Source organism: Sorex fumeus, unplaced genomic scaffold (assembly GCF_029834395.1).
Source record: "Sorex fumeus unplaced genomic scaffold, SorFum_2.1 ptg000047l, whole genome shotgun sequence".
NCBI lineage: Eukaryota > Metazoa > Chordata > Mammalia > Eulipotyphla > Soricidae > Sorex > Sorex fumeus.
Window position 1 is genome coordinate 24,723,320 of NW_026606104.1, and position 18,578 is coordinate 24,741,897.

At 37.0% G+C, this 18,578-nt stretch overlaps 1 protein-coding gene across 2 annotated transcripts in view; it reads right to left on the minus strand.

Moving 5' to 3' along the window:
- The window catches only part of AK5 (adenylate kinase 5), a 286,756-nt gene that overhangs the window by 237,766 nt on the left and 30,412 nt on the right, over positions 1–18,578 (minus strand). For both annotated transcript variants that reach the window (XM_056123767.1, XM_056123766.1), the window contains exon 6: positions 310–501. In XM_056123767.1, coding sequence (XP_055979742.1) covers positions 310–501 — 192 coding nt within the window. The remainder of the gene's footprint in view (positions 1–309; positions 502–18,578) is intronic.

An 18,578-nucleotide genomic window follows, 5' to 3' on the forward strand; every position in this document is an offset into this window, starting at 1 on the left:
AATCAGATCAAAATTATTCTTTCTTTGTCTCTATTCTCTTCAAAAGCCACCTTTCTAAAGTAAAGAGGATATGTAAATGAGAATGTGGACCTCTTAGAAATCTTATTTTAAAAGCAGAGCTTGGGTCCAGCAGGTAGGGCGCTTGCTTTGTACATGGTTGTCCAGGGTTCCAGTCCCAGAACACCACATGGTCCTTGGAACCAGCTGGGAGTGATCTCTGAGTGAAGAGTCAGGAGTAAGCCCTGAGCACCATTGAGCGTGGCCTAAAAACAAACAAACAAACAAGAAAAGAAAACAGAGCTAACTTACTGTCATGATGAGTCCCTTTTCCTGGAAGTATTTAACCAACGGAGCAGCATTTTGTTTGAAGTTCATCAGTCTCCTCTGGGTTGCTTTCAGATTGTCATCGGGCCGCCCCTGTTGCTCTGCACGCTTCAGTAATCGTTCTTTGAGCCTTTGATTGGCACATGCTAAGAATACCACCAAGTCAGGAGTGCAGATCTGTAAAGAGCATTAAACAAGTAGACAGACATTCAACACAGCAACCACCGCAAGTATAGAAAGTGCCACTCATCTCTTGGCTCTGTTCAGGTGGTCATATATTTGGCCTTTTTGTTGTTGTCAGTGTATTTCCAAGGCAACTCATGTACAGAAGGCCAGGAGCAATCATTGCTTCTTTATTCCGTGGAAAGTGGAGAAAATGGCATACACTCTCCACAGAGCCAAACACTGTAGTCCTACATGCTGTATGAAACTACTAATCACCTATGCCCAAGTAAGTTGTCAGGATGAATTTAAAACACAACAGTCCAATCTTTGCCAAAAGTAAACATGTGACCTATTTTAAGAGGGAAGATGATTATTAGGTCTCAGATGTTCTCTACAGTAAATAAGTACTGGTTATATTGTTCTTATCCCTTGTGATTTTATATTTATTTATTTATTTATTTATTTGCAGCACCTGTTAGTGCTCAGGGCTTACTCCTGGCTCAGTGATCCAGGATCATTCCAGTCACGTACAAGGTAAGTGACCTACTCATTGTATTATTGCTCTGGCCCCATTCACTGCCCTTTTATAAGCATCTACTTTCCATGACCACTGCTAAATTATTGCCTGATAATTGTCCAAAACTTTGGAACAATCTGCAAAATAAACACAGCAGGTTATTGAGTAACATCATTTTGTTCAATCAGTTTCTTATAATGTTGTTGAAGAACAATTCCTAGAAATGTTGCATAAAACAACATTAATCAATGACTTGGTTTTATTACATGTCGTTTCACTTAAAGTTGTAGTTTCCACTAATAAGAAGTCTCTGGAGGCTGGGAAACAGAGTTTCTAGATTTTTCTTTGGACTGACTAACTAAGTGATGGGCATATGACCTTATCTCGCTATGCCTTTTTGTTTTTAATCTATTAACAGAGATATGAACCTACCTTTTTATTGTGTTATTATGAATAATTGACAGTGTATACAAAATACATAGCAGAGCCAGACGGTCTTTGCTTTGCACTCAGCCAACACAGATTTGAACCCCATCACCCAATATGGTCCCCTAGCCCCACTATGAATGATACCTGAGTGCAGAGCCAGGAGAAAGTCCTGAGCACTGCCAGGGGTGACCCCCCAAAATGAAAATATATTTAAAATTTTAAAAACAAAATAAAACACAGAGCACAAACTTGATCAATAACAACTGCTCATTTTAGTCTTATTTATTATATCTTGGTTTCCATGATTCCATTACCTTGATTCTCTTTTAACTTTTAGCTTTTTCCTTCCACTCACATTCTTCCCTGAACCCATCTGTGGGGGTGCTCTCAAAGATTTTGACTACTTTTGTGGTGGTGCTTTCCCTCTTCAGGAAAGGACTCCATTCTCTTTTCATTCTTTTGGTTTCCTTCTACTATTCACAGATTGTAAATTGTCATTTCAACACTGATTTCCATCAGCATCTGAGTTCTATTTTTTCCAAAACCCTACTTAATAACTCAACCTATAAATCCTAATATCATCCATGATTCAGCAAAACCAAGCATTTTGCACAAAAGTGAAATTTCTATCATACCTATTGACTACCTTGCATATTCATGTATGTTTATGGGAGCCACACTACTTTCCCAAAAACCCTTGGAGCTAGAAGCTATGGGCAGTATTATCTCTCACTACCATGACTTCATTTTTTTTCAGAGCTTCGGCACCACTTATGCACTTTATCCATAAAACATCATTCAGACTCCTGTTTTCCCAACTTCCGCTGCACCCCTAGACACACACAAGGATGAGTCTGAGAATGAATTTGGAATAATATCCTCCTGATTTTCAACCTAAAATCTATCTGCTATTGCTTGTCCTTGAAAAATTTTCCTATCAATTTTCTAAGCTGTAAATTAAGAAAATATACCAATTTAGAAAAAAAACAAAAACAAAAAGCTTGGGACCAGAGTGATAGACAATGAGTTGAGTATTGTACATAGTAGCCTTGGGCACCCAAATACTATTTGAAAGACTCCCAGTCCCCCAAAGCACAAAAACAAACAAACTTTCTTATTCTTAGTAATCTCTCACATCTGTTCACTAATTATAGCTGCATGCTCTATTAGTACTCTTTTTGGGTTTTATTTTATTTTACTTTTAGTTTTTGTATTACAACCAGCAGTACTTGGGGATCCCTCCTGACTCTGTGCATAGGGAGCACTCCTGGTAATACTCAGGAGACTATATGTGATGGTGGGGATTGAACAAGGGTTGGCCACATGCAAAGCAAGTGCCTTAATGTCTGTAGTATCTTTCTGGTCCCAATACTCGGTTTTAAATGGGAAAATTTATCAAATTATTTACAGTCCCCCTCAATTCAAACATAAGTTGATATTTGACTGTGTTTTAAAAGATGGGAAGTCTCTAAATTTTTTTTTATAAAAAATAAATTATGAAATGTTGAGAAGAATCTGCAAATAAAGTGGCTGTAATAAGTAAGTGTTGATATGCTTTTTTCTTAGCTTATGCTCTCAAGATATATTTGTTGGCTGAATGCACAAGGAAATAAATAATAGACAAATCGATAAAGCTCTTTTGTGTACAATTAAACTTCTCAATTGCTGATACTTCTGCCTTTGACTCCCCTAAAACAATCTCCTCTTTCTCTGTTACTATATAGACTAATATATCCTCTTCTCTCCATTTTCTTAAAGTTCCTTGCCATAATTGTTGCTCTGTTGAAAAGAATTCCTGTCTTGATAAGCAAATTTCTATTTGATAAGCAAAGACATATATGCTGCCTCAGACTGGAACATGAGCTTGTTTTAATATCTTCTCTCTTAACTGTCACTATTTTTGACTACTGTATCCTTATGGAGATGTATTAGAAGGTCTAGACTCCATAATTCAGCTCAGCTACATGCCAGAAAACAAGAAGCAAAGTGCAACTGGCGAAAATATAGAGAAGGAAAAAGGAGAAAGGAAAGGAAAACTTGGAGCAAGAGACAAATGTAGGGGAGGGAGGAAAGGCAGGAAAGAGAGCAAGAGAGCACGCAAGAGAGAGGTAGAGGAGAGGAGAGAGGAGAGAAGAAAAAGAGAGGAAAAGAGATAGAAAATGAAAGATCAAAGATATAAAAAAACTAGAAGGCAATCTATCCCAAATCAACATGAAGCCTGAAGACATTTCCACACAATCTCTTTTTAAAATTTTCTGTGGTTCTCAAATTAATTACTTTTAATAGCAATAATGTTAATGCTTTTTGTATACAGAGTTATACAGATGGTATATTGGATGGTGGGCCCAATATACCAACACCTCCAGCTTTCCCACTCTTTCCCTCCATAAGCCACTGAAAATTTATTTTATTGTATTTATCATTTATTGGGGGTGGGGGAGGCTCCCATCTCCCAAACAGTTCCTAGGATCCAGGTGCTCATCCTTAGATACTCAGTCAACTGGGCCTGCTGATTCAATTTTAGGACCCAGCAATACAATGTCATGCTATTTGGGTCAACTGTGTCACCAAGGCCACACTCAATGGCACTAAAGGGGTCCTTGGAGTGCCTGGGATTGAACTCTGGACCTGGCACAAGCAGAGTGTATGGCCCTGATTTCTGACCTATTTCCCATGCCCCTTGAAAAAGATCTTTAAACTAGCACATTCATGCTGTCATGTAAGATCTCTCTGAGCAAAGGACAGTCCTTTTCATTACTGGATCACTTTAATAACAAGAACTTCTTCCAAAGGCTGGCTAAGATGTATTTCTCTGTCTGCCAACAGGCATATGTAAAATTATCCCTCACTAAACATTTTTTATCATATATCACTATTACAAGGTCTAAATAAACTCAAAGAAAAATAGATAATTGGACTTCAGTATAACTTCTTGGAGAGATAAATTCTGGCTGAATGGTTAACAGACCACGGGAACAATAGTGTAATCTGGTGTCCACTAGAGAGAAGGGGCTTAAAAGTTTCCACCCATTAACCCCCCCAAGGATTTTGGTTGGAAGCTTAAAAAGTTATATCAGCTGAGTACATATGCACTAGCCCTCATGGACTTAATATTACTTATAATAATATCAATATTTTATGATACTAAAGTGATTAAATGTGCTTAATAGCCAACTAGAAAGGAGAATTAGAACCAATAAAAATTCAGAGAAAAATACTCAGAATAGGATTCTATCCATGGCACAGAAACAAAAAACAAAAATAGAGCAAAGAGGAGAATAAAGCAAGGAAAGGTACAGAAAGGGAAAATATATATAAGACATGGTTAAAAAGTTCTAGAAGAAGAAAGAAGATGAAGAAGCAGAAAATATAATGGCTAAGAATGTTCCAACTGACAAAAGACATCCCATCCCAGATGCATGAAGCAATATAAAAGCCAGGAAGAATAAACAGAAAACTCAGATCAAAGCACATTATGGTGAAATTGATTAAGGCCTAGACAGACCAAAAGAAATCTTTAAAGCACCAAGAAAAATAAAATTAAAAATTATCCCCTTTAGAGGAACAACAACAAAACTGATAGCGAAATTTTCAAAAGAAGAAATGAAAGTGAAAAAATAATAGAATGATTTTTAAAGTGCCAATGTGAAATAACTTCCAACCAAGATTTCCATATCCAATAAGAATGTTTTCTAAAACTAGACATGTTCAAATAAACAGAAATTGAGGAAATCTGTCATAAAACATTCAATACCAATGGAAATATTAAAGGACATTCATCAAGTAGAAGAAAATGATCCAAGGTGAAAAACTGACTCAGAGGAACATATAGAAAAAAACAAAATGGTAAATATGTGGCATAAATCTAAATGAATATTAACCACATGAAAATAGTGAATGCCTTTTGTGGTATATAAAAATAGATGAAAAATCATAGGGCTTTATGGTAAAATAAATTTAACTAATCTTGGACTTCACTTAGAAAGTGGTAAAATCACTGATTCCTATGACATTAAGTAATTTATTGATGCCTTACTCCCTAGAATAGGAGTCAGCAATGGTGCCTAAATAGAGTTCCTTTTCTTTATTAGGTCAGATAGCAATATTCAAGGCTCTGAAGCCATGAAAATAATAACGTGGGTCTCTTCTTAGGTCCAAGAGACCCACATCTTATGAGCCACATACTTCTAATACTTGGAAATAACCTGCTTTCATCAACTGGAGAATTAAGAAAATGAAATACACACAAATACACAGAAGAGCATTATTCAAACTTAAAAAAAGCAGGAAATCTTGCCATTTGTGAAAGATAGAAGAACACAGAAAACATATTTAAACAATCGATTATTTGGAAAGACTAAGAAAATAAATTTTGATGAAACTAAGTATGATGTCATTTTCATGGTGTAAAATATTTCCTGTATGCTTTTTACACAAAAAGCTTATGTCTCTATATGATGATAATGTTTAAGAGACTCACATCTTATGAGCTGTATAATCCTAAAATTTGGGTGTATCTCTCCTTAGGTCCACTTAACTGCCTCTCTGAATTTTTATTCTCTCGGAAACATCACTCTTACCTCTGCCCCTTTCCTCTACTTAATTATTCCTCATCTTTAAATTTCAGTTTAATTATCAGTTCCTCATGGAAGTCTTCCATGACCTCCATGCCAAGGTTAAATCTCTCTAATACAGGCTCTTAGTAATAGCTGCTCTACCACTATCTATGGCACTTAACACAGTTACAGTAAGTTCAATCAGAACAAGGACATACTTGATTTGTATGCTGGTACCCTTTCATAAGTTATTTAAATACTCCTTTCATTGCCTATGATTCTCATTCTCTTTCTCTTTCTCTCTCTTCCTCTTCCTCTCCCTCATTTTTCTCTCCCTCTCTCTCTTGTCTTCATATTTTTGAAATGAACCTTTAATTGGTTGTATATATTACAGATATCTTTGCTGATTACATAGCTGCCACTTTCATGATCTTAACATTTGCATTTAAATAAATGAAAGTGGTTTTAAATTTTAACTCATCTGATAACTATTTTTTTTTATTTTTGGGTCACACCCGGAGATGCTCAGGGGTTTCTCCTGGCTCTGCACTCAGGAATCACTCCTGGCAGTACTTGGGGGACCATATGGGATGCTGGGAATCGAACCCAGGTTGGCCACATGCAAGGCAAACACCATACCCGCTGTGCTATCACTCCAGCCCCATCATCTGATAACTCTTATCCAGAGTCCACTCCTCCCACCGATGGCCCCAGTTTCTCTTCTGCGTTCAGCCTAACTCTATGGCAGGCATCTATTTTTCCCTTTTAGCACTGTGGTTTATAATATTGCTGCTGATAGGGTATTCTGCATACTTTATCTCCTTTCACACCCAGTCTTAATACAGAGTGACAACTTGCCTCAACATTTTCCTAGTTCCTTCCCTAACGATCACCCCTCCTCCCACAATGGCAAGCTTCCTACATGAGAAAATGCTCTACATCATTAATCATCAGGGAGATGCAGATCAAAACCACAATGAGATACCATCTCACACCTCAGAGACTGGCCCACATTCAAAAGAACAAAAGCAACCGATGCTGGCGTGGATGTGGCGAGAAAGGGACACTCCTTCACTGTTGGTGGGAATGTCGACTGGTTCAGCCCTTCTGGAAAACAGTATGGACGATTCTCAAAAAAGTAGAAATTGAGCTCCCATTTGACCCAGCAATACCACTCCTGGGAATATATCCCAGAGAGGCAAAAATGTATAGTCGAAGTGACATCTGCACTTGTTTGTTCATTGCAGCACTCTTTACAATAGCCAGAAACTGGAAGAAACCTGAATGCCCAAGAACAGATGACTGGTTAAAGAAACTTTGGTACATCTACACAATGGAGTACTATGTAGCTGTTAGAAAAGATGAAGTCATGAAATTTACATACAAGTGGTACAATATGGAAAGTATCATGCTAAGCGAAATGAGTCAGAAAGAGAGGGATAGACATAGAAAGATTGCATTCATCTGGGGGATATAAAGTAACAAAGTATGAGATTAATACCCAAGAATAGCTGAAATCAGCACCAGGAGGATTACTCCATAACTTAGAGGCCAGCCGGGTATCCTAGAGGAAAGGGCAGTTCAGATAGAGAAGGGAGCACCAAATAAAGGATGTTTGGAGGATCCTCCCAGGAGGGGAGATGCATGTCGAAAGTAGACTATGGACTGAACATGTTTGCCACTCAATGCCTCTTTTGCAGACCACAACACCCAAAAGGAGAGAGAGAACACAGGGGATTGCCCTGCCACAGAGGGAGGATGGGGGGGATGAGGGGATGGGGGTGGGAGGGATATTATCCATGGTGGTGGAAAATGGGCACTGGTGGTTGGATGGGTATCTGATCATTGTATAATTGAAACCAAAGCACAAAAAATTGTAAATCTACAACTGTAAAAAAAAATAAAATAAAATAAAGGGGAAAGAACCAGTTCCCATGCTCTTGGTTTCTTTTCTGTTTGGCCATTTTATCCCCCTACTATGTTTCTTTACATCCCCACATATGAGTGACATCATTTTGTATCTGTCTCTCTCCCTCTGACGCATTTCACTCAGTGTGATAATCTCCAGATCCACCATGCATCAGCAAATTGCTTCATTTTTTTCTTATGGGCAAATAATATTTCATTATGTATGTGTACTATAGTAGAAGCTCTTTTCTTACAGGTTCTCATCTAAAATCTTAATCAACATTTTTTTTTATAGATACTGAGATCCACTGGACTCCATTTTCAGAAGGCCTGCCTTGGGATAGTTCTTGCTAGTCTTGTCTTCTCCCCCAACGACATTCTCTGTGTCAGTGCTGCTGTTAGTATAGTCAGGCAATCGAGATAATCGGTGTGATTATAGTTGGACAAAGTCTGTCCTGCTTAATTTCCTAGCCTCTCTGGTGCCAGGATAAAAGAAGTTTTCCACTCTTTCTGACTCATTTCACTTAGCATGATACAGACATAGAAAGATTGCATTCATCTGGGGAACATAAACTAACAAAATAGGAGACTAACACCCAGCCGCACACTCTAGGGGTAAAGGCAGCTCAGCTAGAGAAGGGAGCACCAAATAAAGGGTGTTGAGAAGATCCGCCCAGGATGGGAGATGCATGCTGAGAGTAGACTATAGACCAAACATGATTGTTACTCAATTCCTCTTTTGCAAACCACAGCACCCAAAAGGAGAGAGAGAACAGATGGGAGTACCCTGCCACAGAAGCAGGGTGGGATGGGGGGATGGAGGGTGGAAGGGAAACTGGGATTAGTGGTGGTGGAGAATGGGCACTGGTGGAGGGATGGGTACTCGATCATTGTATAACTAAAACCCAAGCACAAAAATTTGTAAGTCTACAACTGTACTTCATGTGTTTCACTAATAAAAATTTTAAAAAAAAGAAGTTTTCCATGTTCAAAGAGTTCTCTTGGGCTCCCCTGGGTTTAGAGACAAAGTTTCATGGCAATGTAATAATAGCAATAATGATAACAATAATAATATTGCTATACAATAGCGTCATTCAGAGGATCAAAATATATTTTCATAAACATATATGGTCTTCTAAAAGCAGTTCTCAGGTTCTGTTGCCTTGGGCCAGTTATTCCTTACTATGTTTCTTTATATCCTGCGTATCTGAGAGAGATCACCCTGTCCCTCTCCTTCTGACTAACTTCACTAAGCATGATACTCTCCAGATCCATGCACTCTGGTGGAGGGTGTGGTACTGGAATGCTAAATGCATAAACAGTATTATAAACCAGAGTGCCTCAATTTTTTTAAAAAAAATAAAACACATACAATAAAGGTATTTGATCTTCACTCATGGTTCTTATTTCATAGATTTTCCTTTTTTTTCTTAATTTTGGACCATACCCAGCTGTGCCCAGGGTTTATTCCTGGCTCTGCCTTCAGGGATCACTCTTGTGTGTTTGGGGGACTATATGTAGTGCCAGGAATCAAACCCAGGTCAGATGCATGCAAGGAAAGTGACCTACATACTAAACTATCTCCAATTCCCCAAACTTTTTAATTTTCTAAATGTCATTATTATATTAATGAAGGTAGTTTTTTTTACTGTACCCATAATGTTTCTCTGTTTGTCTGTTTTGTTGTGGGGAATGGAACCCATGCGTCTTACTCATAAAGCAGATGCTCTACGACTGAGCAGTACTCACAGCCATGAGTAGAAAGTTACTTTTGGAAAACACCCGAGGATGGGGCTGGCTGTCAGGGAAATCAACAGGCAGGGATGGTAGGAACTTTAGTTCCACCCCACTGACAAGCAGAAGGGAATGGTATTGGAGACGGAGCTCAATATCCAATGAGCTCATCAGTGATGACCATGTAAGAAGCCTTTATAAAAACCCAAGGTGAGGGGCAGGGGCTCAGGGAGCTTGCAGCTGGGAACCAGAGTGCATCCATTTTCTGCCTTACCTGACACCTTGCTCCTCAAGAACAGAACTTCCTTTGTTTTTGGACCTCATGCTATTTCTCTTCATGAGGTCGTTGAATCATATCCTTTTTAATTAACTAGTGACCTAGCTTGTAAATGAGTTTCCCAAGTTCTTTGTACATGAAAATTAATTAAACCCGGGAAGAAGATACTGGGGAACTTTGACTGATACCCAGTAAACAGAACACAGATGTATTATAGGCTCGTCCTTAGCTTTTGTGAGTGCTCACTACTTATCCAACTTCTAGTAGGGACCCTCTTTATCTAACCTATTCACACATATTTAACATTGGATCCATACTATTGACAATGGGAATAATTATCTATGTGACCCGGTCATTAGTATATGGTCAGAAACCTGAGCTTTATTGTCTACTAGGTTCTAAATTCACAGAAGTGATAGGAAAGAATTTTTTAAAGTACATGTGATCTAAATCCCTTTTAGATGTACTGCCTAGCAATTTGCTTTATAAAAAATGTTTTGAAGCTAAATAGGAGATATTTTTAGGTGTATCAAATAAGATTAATCATATTCACTTTAAAAAGCAGGAACAGTGCTGCTTCTCTCTGATCTACCTATTTTAGAAAACTGGATTTTATGCTTTGAGACAGTGCATCCATTAAAAGGAAGTATTACAAAGGTGGTTTATAAATTCTTAAAGAAAGAAACACATTTTGAAATCTTTTAAAATCATATCTGGAAAGAAAGAGAAATTCAAAAGTATAGTAAATGCTAACTGATATTATGGAAATACAAAATAGATAAGAAATTATGTGATAGGTCTATTAATACTCTATTCACATAGGTGCTGAATGAAAAATAGACTGATATTCACAAACTGTCAATATTAATATTTTCCATTTGAACTTTACATAGAAATTCTTTTCTTTTGAAAAAGATGTTAATGATGGTGTCATTATATAGTGAAATTGTTACCCTTTTCTTACATATAAATTACTCTAATTTGTGTTGCTGAAAGAATCTATCAAAAAGGGCGCATGCCTAATATAGTTCAATTTCACATTTATCTGCTTTGATTGCATAACATTCAATTAAACAGACTGTCTCTAAAAAATTAAGAAGACTATTATGTTGTTAATGCCTGGAGAAGAGATGCTATTAACTAGACACTACTATATCTCTTTGTTTATCTTGGAGTGACTCTTTTTTTACTTTTTAAATTATTATTTTTTAATTATTATTGAGTCACAGTGAGATACAGTTACAAAGTTGTTCATGATTGGGTTCCAGTCATATAATGTTCCAATATCTGTTCTTTCACCAGTTTACATTTCCCGCCACCAATGGCCCCAGTTTCCCTCTTATTCCCCATCCTCACCCCCCACTGTCTGCCTTTATAGCACTTTTGTTCTCTCTGTCTCTGTCTCTCTCTCACTCTTTCCTTTTGGGCATTACAGTTTGCAGCACAGATACTGAAACATTATCACGTATATTCTTTTACTGAGTGACACTTCTCATATATATATATATAATGAAGAAAATCACTTAAAATTACATGCTTAGAGAATTGAGGCATATAGACTCAAATTCCAACCAGAATTTGACAACATATCCTCAGTATGCAAATAAATTACTAAGAAAAATTCCTTCATATTTCTGATCATTCAATCTACATGCTTTGCTAAAAGGGTGCCTACAAGTGATTGAACCTGGCCCTAATTCTTTCATTAATATAATTTAAAAAAAAAACATTTGCTAAGTAGATTCTAACACTTCTTGGAAATGCATTTGTACAAGTCCACTTGAGTTTGAAATACTCAAAAACTGCTTGTTGAGCGTCTCAACAAATGTTTGTTGAGCATTTACCATGAACCAAGTACCATACATAGTGAAAGAGATGCAAATTGGACAAGACAAAGTCATTACTCATAAGGATCTCTTAATCCAAAGTGGAAGCAATACTGTGAAATTATATGGAAGTTGCACTTTCTTGCAATACAATTCCAAAATGGAAGCCAATTTTTATTCTAATAAAAGAGACACAGAAATGGGCCTGAGGTTCTAGATACTTGTATCTTGTGTGTGTGAATCATATGACTATATGGGATGTCATCTTACCCAGAAACTTTCTATGGCTCTGATTTTCTGGGGAAAAGTGTGTAGGCAAGGAAGAAACAAAGACATGATAAACAATTTTATGTTCTAGAATGCAAAAATGGATGTATGAGAAAGCATGCAGATAAAATAAAAATATTTTTCCACTATTCACTCAATGAGATTTTGTTAGTATTGCCAATCACCAGAAGCCTAATAGCTGCAGCTGTATTTTAAAATATCTGTCTCATAAATGACCACTACTTCTAAGTTGTTATAATGTAACACAGAAGTGATGAATTCAAGGTTCATTTCAGAAGATTCATTTGATGGCCAGCTTATAGCTATTAACTTCCAGAAGAAAGGTAGTAGTATTTGGTTTTGCTTTTTATTGCTACAGTGATACAAAATATGGCTTGGTAGGTTCAGGGTTCTAAAACATATGAGATGGAAAATCCAAGTGTTATGCTCTCCTAGATAAACACTACAGTTAAGATCCATAGAGGAGACATTCTATCTGAAATTAGCAAAGAATCAGCATAGCCAATGATCACAGTAATCTGGATTTGGCTTTAAAATCCTTCACATATATAACAGACCAGGAAGTCATTACTATTTAACCTAATATGGTACACCAGATAAAATCTTTTGGCTACTGCTAATTTATACTATGAAATTCTACACTTTGTGATTTACAGTTTTGTAAATCACAGTTCCTGAAATAAAATAAAACTGAAGTAACACTCTACTCATATGCAAGAATCTAAGAATAGGTTGAGGGTATTCTTTTAGAAAAAATAAAGACTAGGGAAATTAAAATTCACTTTAATAAGATGTCCACTGTTTAATCCTTTTTGAACCATTTTTGGAAACTACCTTTCAGATATAACTACCAAGAAGTTTTATTTGGAATCTCAGTTTTTTGAGACTAGATGACTAATTTTACTGTTAAGGAAGACATTTATTAGATTTGTAAAATCTATGCAGTCAACATGTAAGGACCTCACTTTTCTCATTCACAAGTGAGATCAGTAGTTGGCAAGTCTTTTTAATTCAAGGAATCTTTTAGAGTCTTTTGAAAACAATCTTAAGAAATTCTGGATAATGAAAACATATTTTTGCTGTCAGCTGATCAAGAAAAATGCTTCATTTCCTCACTCTGTTTGCCTCTGCAATGACTCAGTAAGCCCCAAAGGCAGGAGCAGCAGATGTAGGATAAAGGAAACTCTTAAATACGTGCTTCTGTGAAACTAGGTGCTCACGAAGGACATTAAAGTCTGAATGGGAAGATACTCTTTGGTCATGACTCATGGAGGAAAATAATGAGCTGAGGACCATACTACAATAAAGGCAGTAATCAAGAGCTTCTAACCACTTTAGAAAATTAGTCACTACCTACTTCTCAGATGCAAGCTTCAGCTTGTTGCCCTCTACCCCACGTAGATCCCTCCATTCACAAATACAGACAAGTAACAATGACTACAAATGTAAACAATGCTATACTGTTTTCAGAAAAAATGATGCTTTCCTTCAAAGTCAGTATTTTATAAAGGAATCATTGTGATAAATCAATTTAAACAATAAGCGTAGGTTAGCTCCACCATGCTTTTTATAATACATAAAATCCGCTGCTAATATATAGCACTCCAATTGATTTGTACATTAATTTGTAACTTCGCTAAATTTATTTTTTGGTGGTAATTTTATAGATTCTTCAAGATTGTCTTTGTAAACAATTAGTAAAAAGTTGTAAGAGAATTTCAGCTTTCTACATTTATGTCTTCAATTTACTTTTTTTGTTTCAGTGTACAATATAGAACTTCAAGGTTAGTGTTTAATTAATAGCTCTGCAGTTCCAATATAAAGGGGGAAATGTTATTTCATCCCTAAATATAATATTAGTGATAATATTATCACTGATGCTCCATATGAGTTTTAAAGAATTCTCTTCAATTTCACTTGGCTGAGCATTTCTTATGAACTTATATTGAATGTTCTCAGGGTTCTTTCTGTTATTGTCAGAGAACTTACTTTACAAGATGTCAAGTTCTTAAAGTTAATTAATATTTGTGTCATGGCTAGTATATGTTTTTTCTTGATACCATGCAGTTGAAAACAGTGTTTACTGTGCAATTGCTGGGCATCACGTTCTAGAATGTCTATTGTTGTTCAGAGCTTCTGGATCCTTACTTGTCAAGCTTTTATACCAGAAAGAACAGCTATTTTTTCCAACTTTGTGAATTTGTCTGGTCCATTATTTCTGTCAACTGACTCACACTTTTTAAAGCATTTTGTTAGACATATAAATATATAATTTCTGTTTTTTAGATAAACAATCAATATAAAAATTTCCTCTTCATCTCTGAAAATATTCTTGGTTTTGGTATCTATTTTATCAGTAAAGTTACTCCAGCTTTATTTAGTACTTGCATAGATATCTTTTTCTGTCCTTTAGTTTTAATCTGTCTATATTATTTTCCAAAATTTTATTAAAGCATCGTGAATTACCAAGCTATTCATAGTTGTTTTTTTGACATACAATTTTCTATTACCAATTCTACCACCAGTATCAACTTCCCTCCACCAGTGTTTCCAAGTTCCTTCTCTTATCCCCACCTCTATCCCCCACAACCTAAACACACACACAGCTTCAGCCTGTCTTAATTTTTTTAAAGTATATGTTTTTGCTTGTTCATGGGCTACACCAAGTAGTGCTTAGGACTCACTCCTGGCTCTGTGCTCAGGGATTGCTACTGACGGGACTGGGAGACCATATAGAATGCCAGGTATTGAACCCATGTTGGATGCATTCAAGGCAAGAGCCCTACATGTTGTACTGCTGCACTGGCACTTAAAAAGCATCTCTTTATTGAATTCAAAGTACTCAAGGAGCTGGCATACATGTCTTGAAGGTGTAAGATGAGGAATTTGATTCCTAGCACTACATGCCTCCATCTCTGCCCTGAAAAGCTCTGGGTAGCAGCCCTAGAGACCCTCAACACTGCTGCATTCCACCACCAGGCCGGAGTAGTGAACCCTTAGGGCAGATTGGCCAAGCACACTCTAGGAGTGGACCCGAGTGAGCATTACTTGGGAATACCCCTTTTTAAAAAAGCATCTCCTGTGAAAATAATATTTTTTTCTACCAAACAATATAAATTCAAGTAGAACATTGCTGTAAAGTAGTGGAAAAATATTCCCAGCAGTGGAAACAATTTCCCCTTTTTTTATTGTTTTGTTTTTCCATTTTAGAAGTTAGCATCTCTGTAACTGTTTTCTCAGAACCCAGGACACAGTTTTGTCCATACTTACTCTTTATATAAGATAATAAGCTTAGAGTTTGTCAGAGTAAATTGGTGGGAGCTGAGAATGTCTCGAGCTTCCAAAATATATGAAAGTCAGTTTAATTTGAATTTATATTTTTGGTAATTATTTAGGAGACTCAAATTATAACTGTATCTGCATTTTCTCAAGGAACTAGCCTTTTCAATTAAAGACATTAAGGGAAAATGGGCCTGGAAATGAAGGAAATACAGTAGTTTTATGTTTGAGTAAATCACAGAACAAAAAATTCAAAATATTATCACTGAGAAAGCCATTTGTCATTCATCCTTGTTAAGTATTCATAGTAAATGAAACCAAATAAACCTCAGCATCAAAGAATGTAATTCATGAATAACTACTACATGTGATATCTAGAATGTCATAGACGTGTAAGAAAGAGTAGAGACAAGAATTCTCTCTTTTTAATGAAGAAATAATTGTGTGTGTATTTTCTCTTTGGGCTGGAGTGGTAGCACAGTAGGTAGGGTGTTTGCCTTGCACAGGGCCGACCCGGGTTCTATTCCTTCATTCCTCTCAGAGAGCCCGACAAGCTGCCAAGAGTATCCTGCCCACATGGCAGAACCTTGCAAGCTCCCCGGGGTATATTCGATATGCCAAAAACAGTAATGACAAGTCTCACAATGGAGATGTTACTGGTGCCTGCTCGAGCAAATTGATGAACAATGGGAGGACAGTGCTACAGTGCTATATTTTCTCTTTGTGTCTCAAACTTCATTTGCCTCCATTCTCTTCCCAACCCCACATCCTGCTTCACTGACTTCTCTGGAATGATCAATGTCTTCTTGGTTTTGGCCTATAATTATATGTCAGCAGGTGATCCAAAGAAAGGAAAAGAAAGTTTCTCTATTCTATTGACTCTCATCTATAGGTTAGTCATAGACCGGCTACCTTACTCTCTAAGAAAATTCTTTTCTAGATTCAAGGAACTGCTATCTCTTTTTAAATCTGTAACAGTTCCTACTTTCATCAGCCCTGTGATATTAAACTACCCTTGCAGTTTCCTCTTGTTCTGTTCACACCTTTTAAATAGTTCCTTTATTAATATCCCCAAAGTTTAACTTATTTGAGTGTGCCATATTTTTCCTAAAGAAACTAGACTGACTCTGCAACCTGATGAACTAATAGTTAATAATTTAAGGTACTATATAAGTGACATAAAATTACAGTCTGTAATATATTCTGCTGCACAAGCATAGAGTAGAGAAAATATTTCCAAGGCTTCGGATCCTAAGGGAAGGTATTCTAGAGACTGTAAGATCAAACAAGCAGTAAGGGGAAAATGTCATTAAGGAAGGAAATAGAAAGGGAGAAAGGAAAAAAATGTTTGTAGGAAGCCAATTGGCAAGGCAAGTCTGGCTCAGATTAGATTTAATGGGGTACTGATTTCATAAAAAAAGTAAGAAACTAATGACATTAGTAACAATATCTCATATGAAAGTCCTCCACCTTCTAAGGAATTTCTCTTCCACTTAAGAAAGTATTAGGAGAAGGAAGATGACATTCTTGAGATAACTATAAATGTGCTCCCATTTCAGTACCTAAGTATTATTAGCAACAGTCCATTTGCTCCATAACCATGGCAACCCACTGGCTGAGAATGTTTGCAGTGTGCTATTAAACATTAGATTAATATTCACACTTCATTGTGCTTAAGAATCAACTTGATAAAGGTTGTTAACTGGAATATTCTTGGGTTCCATCCTTCAGGACTTCTAATTCAGGGGCCAGAGCAACAGTACAGTGGGTAGGGAGTTCACCTTGCATGCAGCCAACCTGGATTTGATTACTAGCATTCCTTAGTGATCCCCTGAGCACTAAGCAAGGGGTAAGTACTGAGCACAGCTGGGAGCGATCCCCCCCGAAAAGAAAAAGGAATTCTAATGTGATAATCTGCAAGGAGATCCGAATAACTCACATTTTAAAGTAAGGTATGCATCCAATTATACAAACCATTGAATTAGAAATAAGTTTGTGGACAATAATTGTCACAGGCAGCTTTTATCTGGAAGGTTTTTCAACTGGGTTGATAACAGTGATGTTTTAGAAAGATTAATCTGATATTTGATACAAGATTGGATTGGAGAAGAAATAGGACAAAGAGGGTACATTAAATGATAAATTCAAAAGTCCAAATAGAGCAATAGTACAGCAGGTAGGACATTTGCCATTCATGCAGCTGACCTGGTTTCAATCCCCAGCATCCTATATTGTCCTCTGAGCACTGCCAGGAGTGATTCCTGAATGCAAAGACAGGATAACCCCTGAGTATTGCCAGGTGTGGTCCCCAAACCAACAACAACAATAAAAAAATCCAAATGGAAGGAAGCAAGTATCTTGCAGGAAGATGAAAAGATAAATAAAAACAGAAATAAAGAGAACAGACTTATGGGGGCAAAGTGAATAATGAACAGGTTTTACTTATTTAATATCAGGGAATCGTGATTTAAACATATTGCTATATATTTTTTACTCTCCTTCTGCAAAATAAAAAAAAATAGTGAATTCTGGATCCCCTTTCCATGAAAATGGGCTGATCTTAGTGATTCTCCTAACAAACAGAAAGTGGTCAAAGGGATATGTGGCACTGAAGTTTGTTTTTGTTTTAGTTTTGGGGCCACACCTACTGGTATTCAGGGATTACTCCTGGCTCTGTGCTCAGGGTTCACTCCTGCTGGACTTGGGGTACATTATAGGATGCTGGGGATCAAACCCAGGCTGGCCATGTGCAAGGCAAGCACCAAACCTGGTGTACTATCACTCTTACTCCAATGCTACTTTTTCAAACCTGGTGTACTATCACTCTTACTCCATCTTTTTCAAAGATGATAGGGCTTCTTTCTTTCTATGAGTTACATGCGTTTGAAGCACTGAGATGCTATGAAGTCTTGCTTCTCTGAGTCCCTTCAGGTAGAGAGATAAGAGATGCCCAAAGAACTCCAGATGTTGCAGTGTCCAGCTGCTTGAATCTTCCCAACAAGGTATCGGGTATGGGAGTACAGAAGATTAACTCTGCAACATCATTTCTATGCAATATTACAAGCATCAAAATTAAACAGGTAAGAAACTCTTTTTTTGTGCTGAGGGATGGTGGAATACATCTAGTGATGATTAGAGCTTACTCCTAGCTCTGTGCTCTGAAGAGAATTATTCCTGATGAGGTGCTGGGGACTGAGTACAGATTGGTGGTGTGCAAAGCAAGTACCTTAGCTTGTGTACTTTCTCTCCAGCCGGAGCTGAAAAGTTCTGAATTT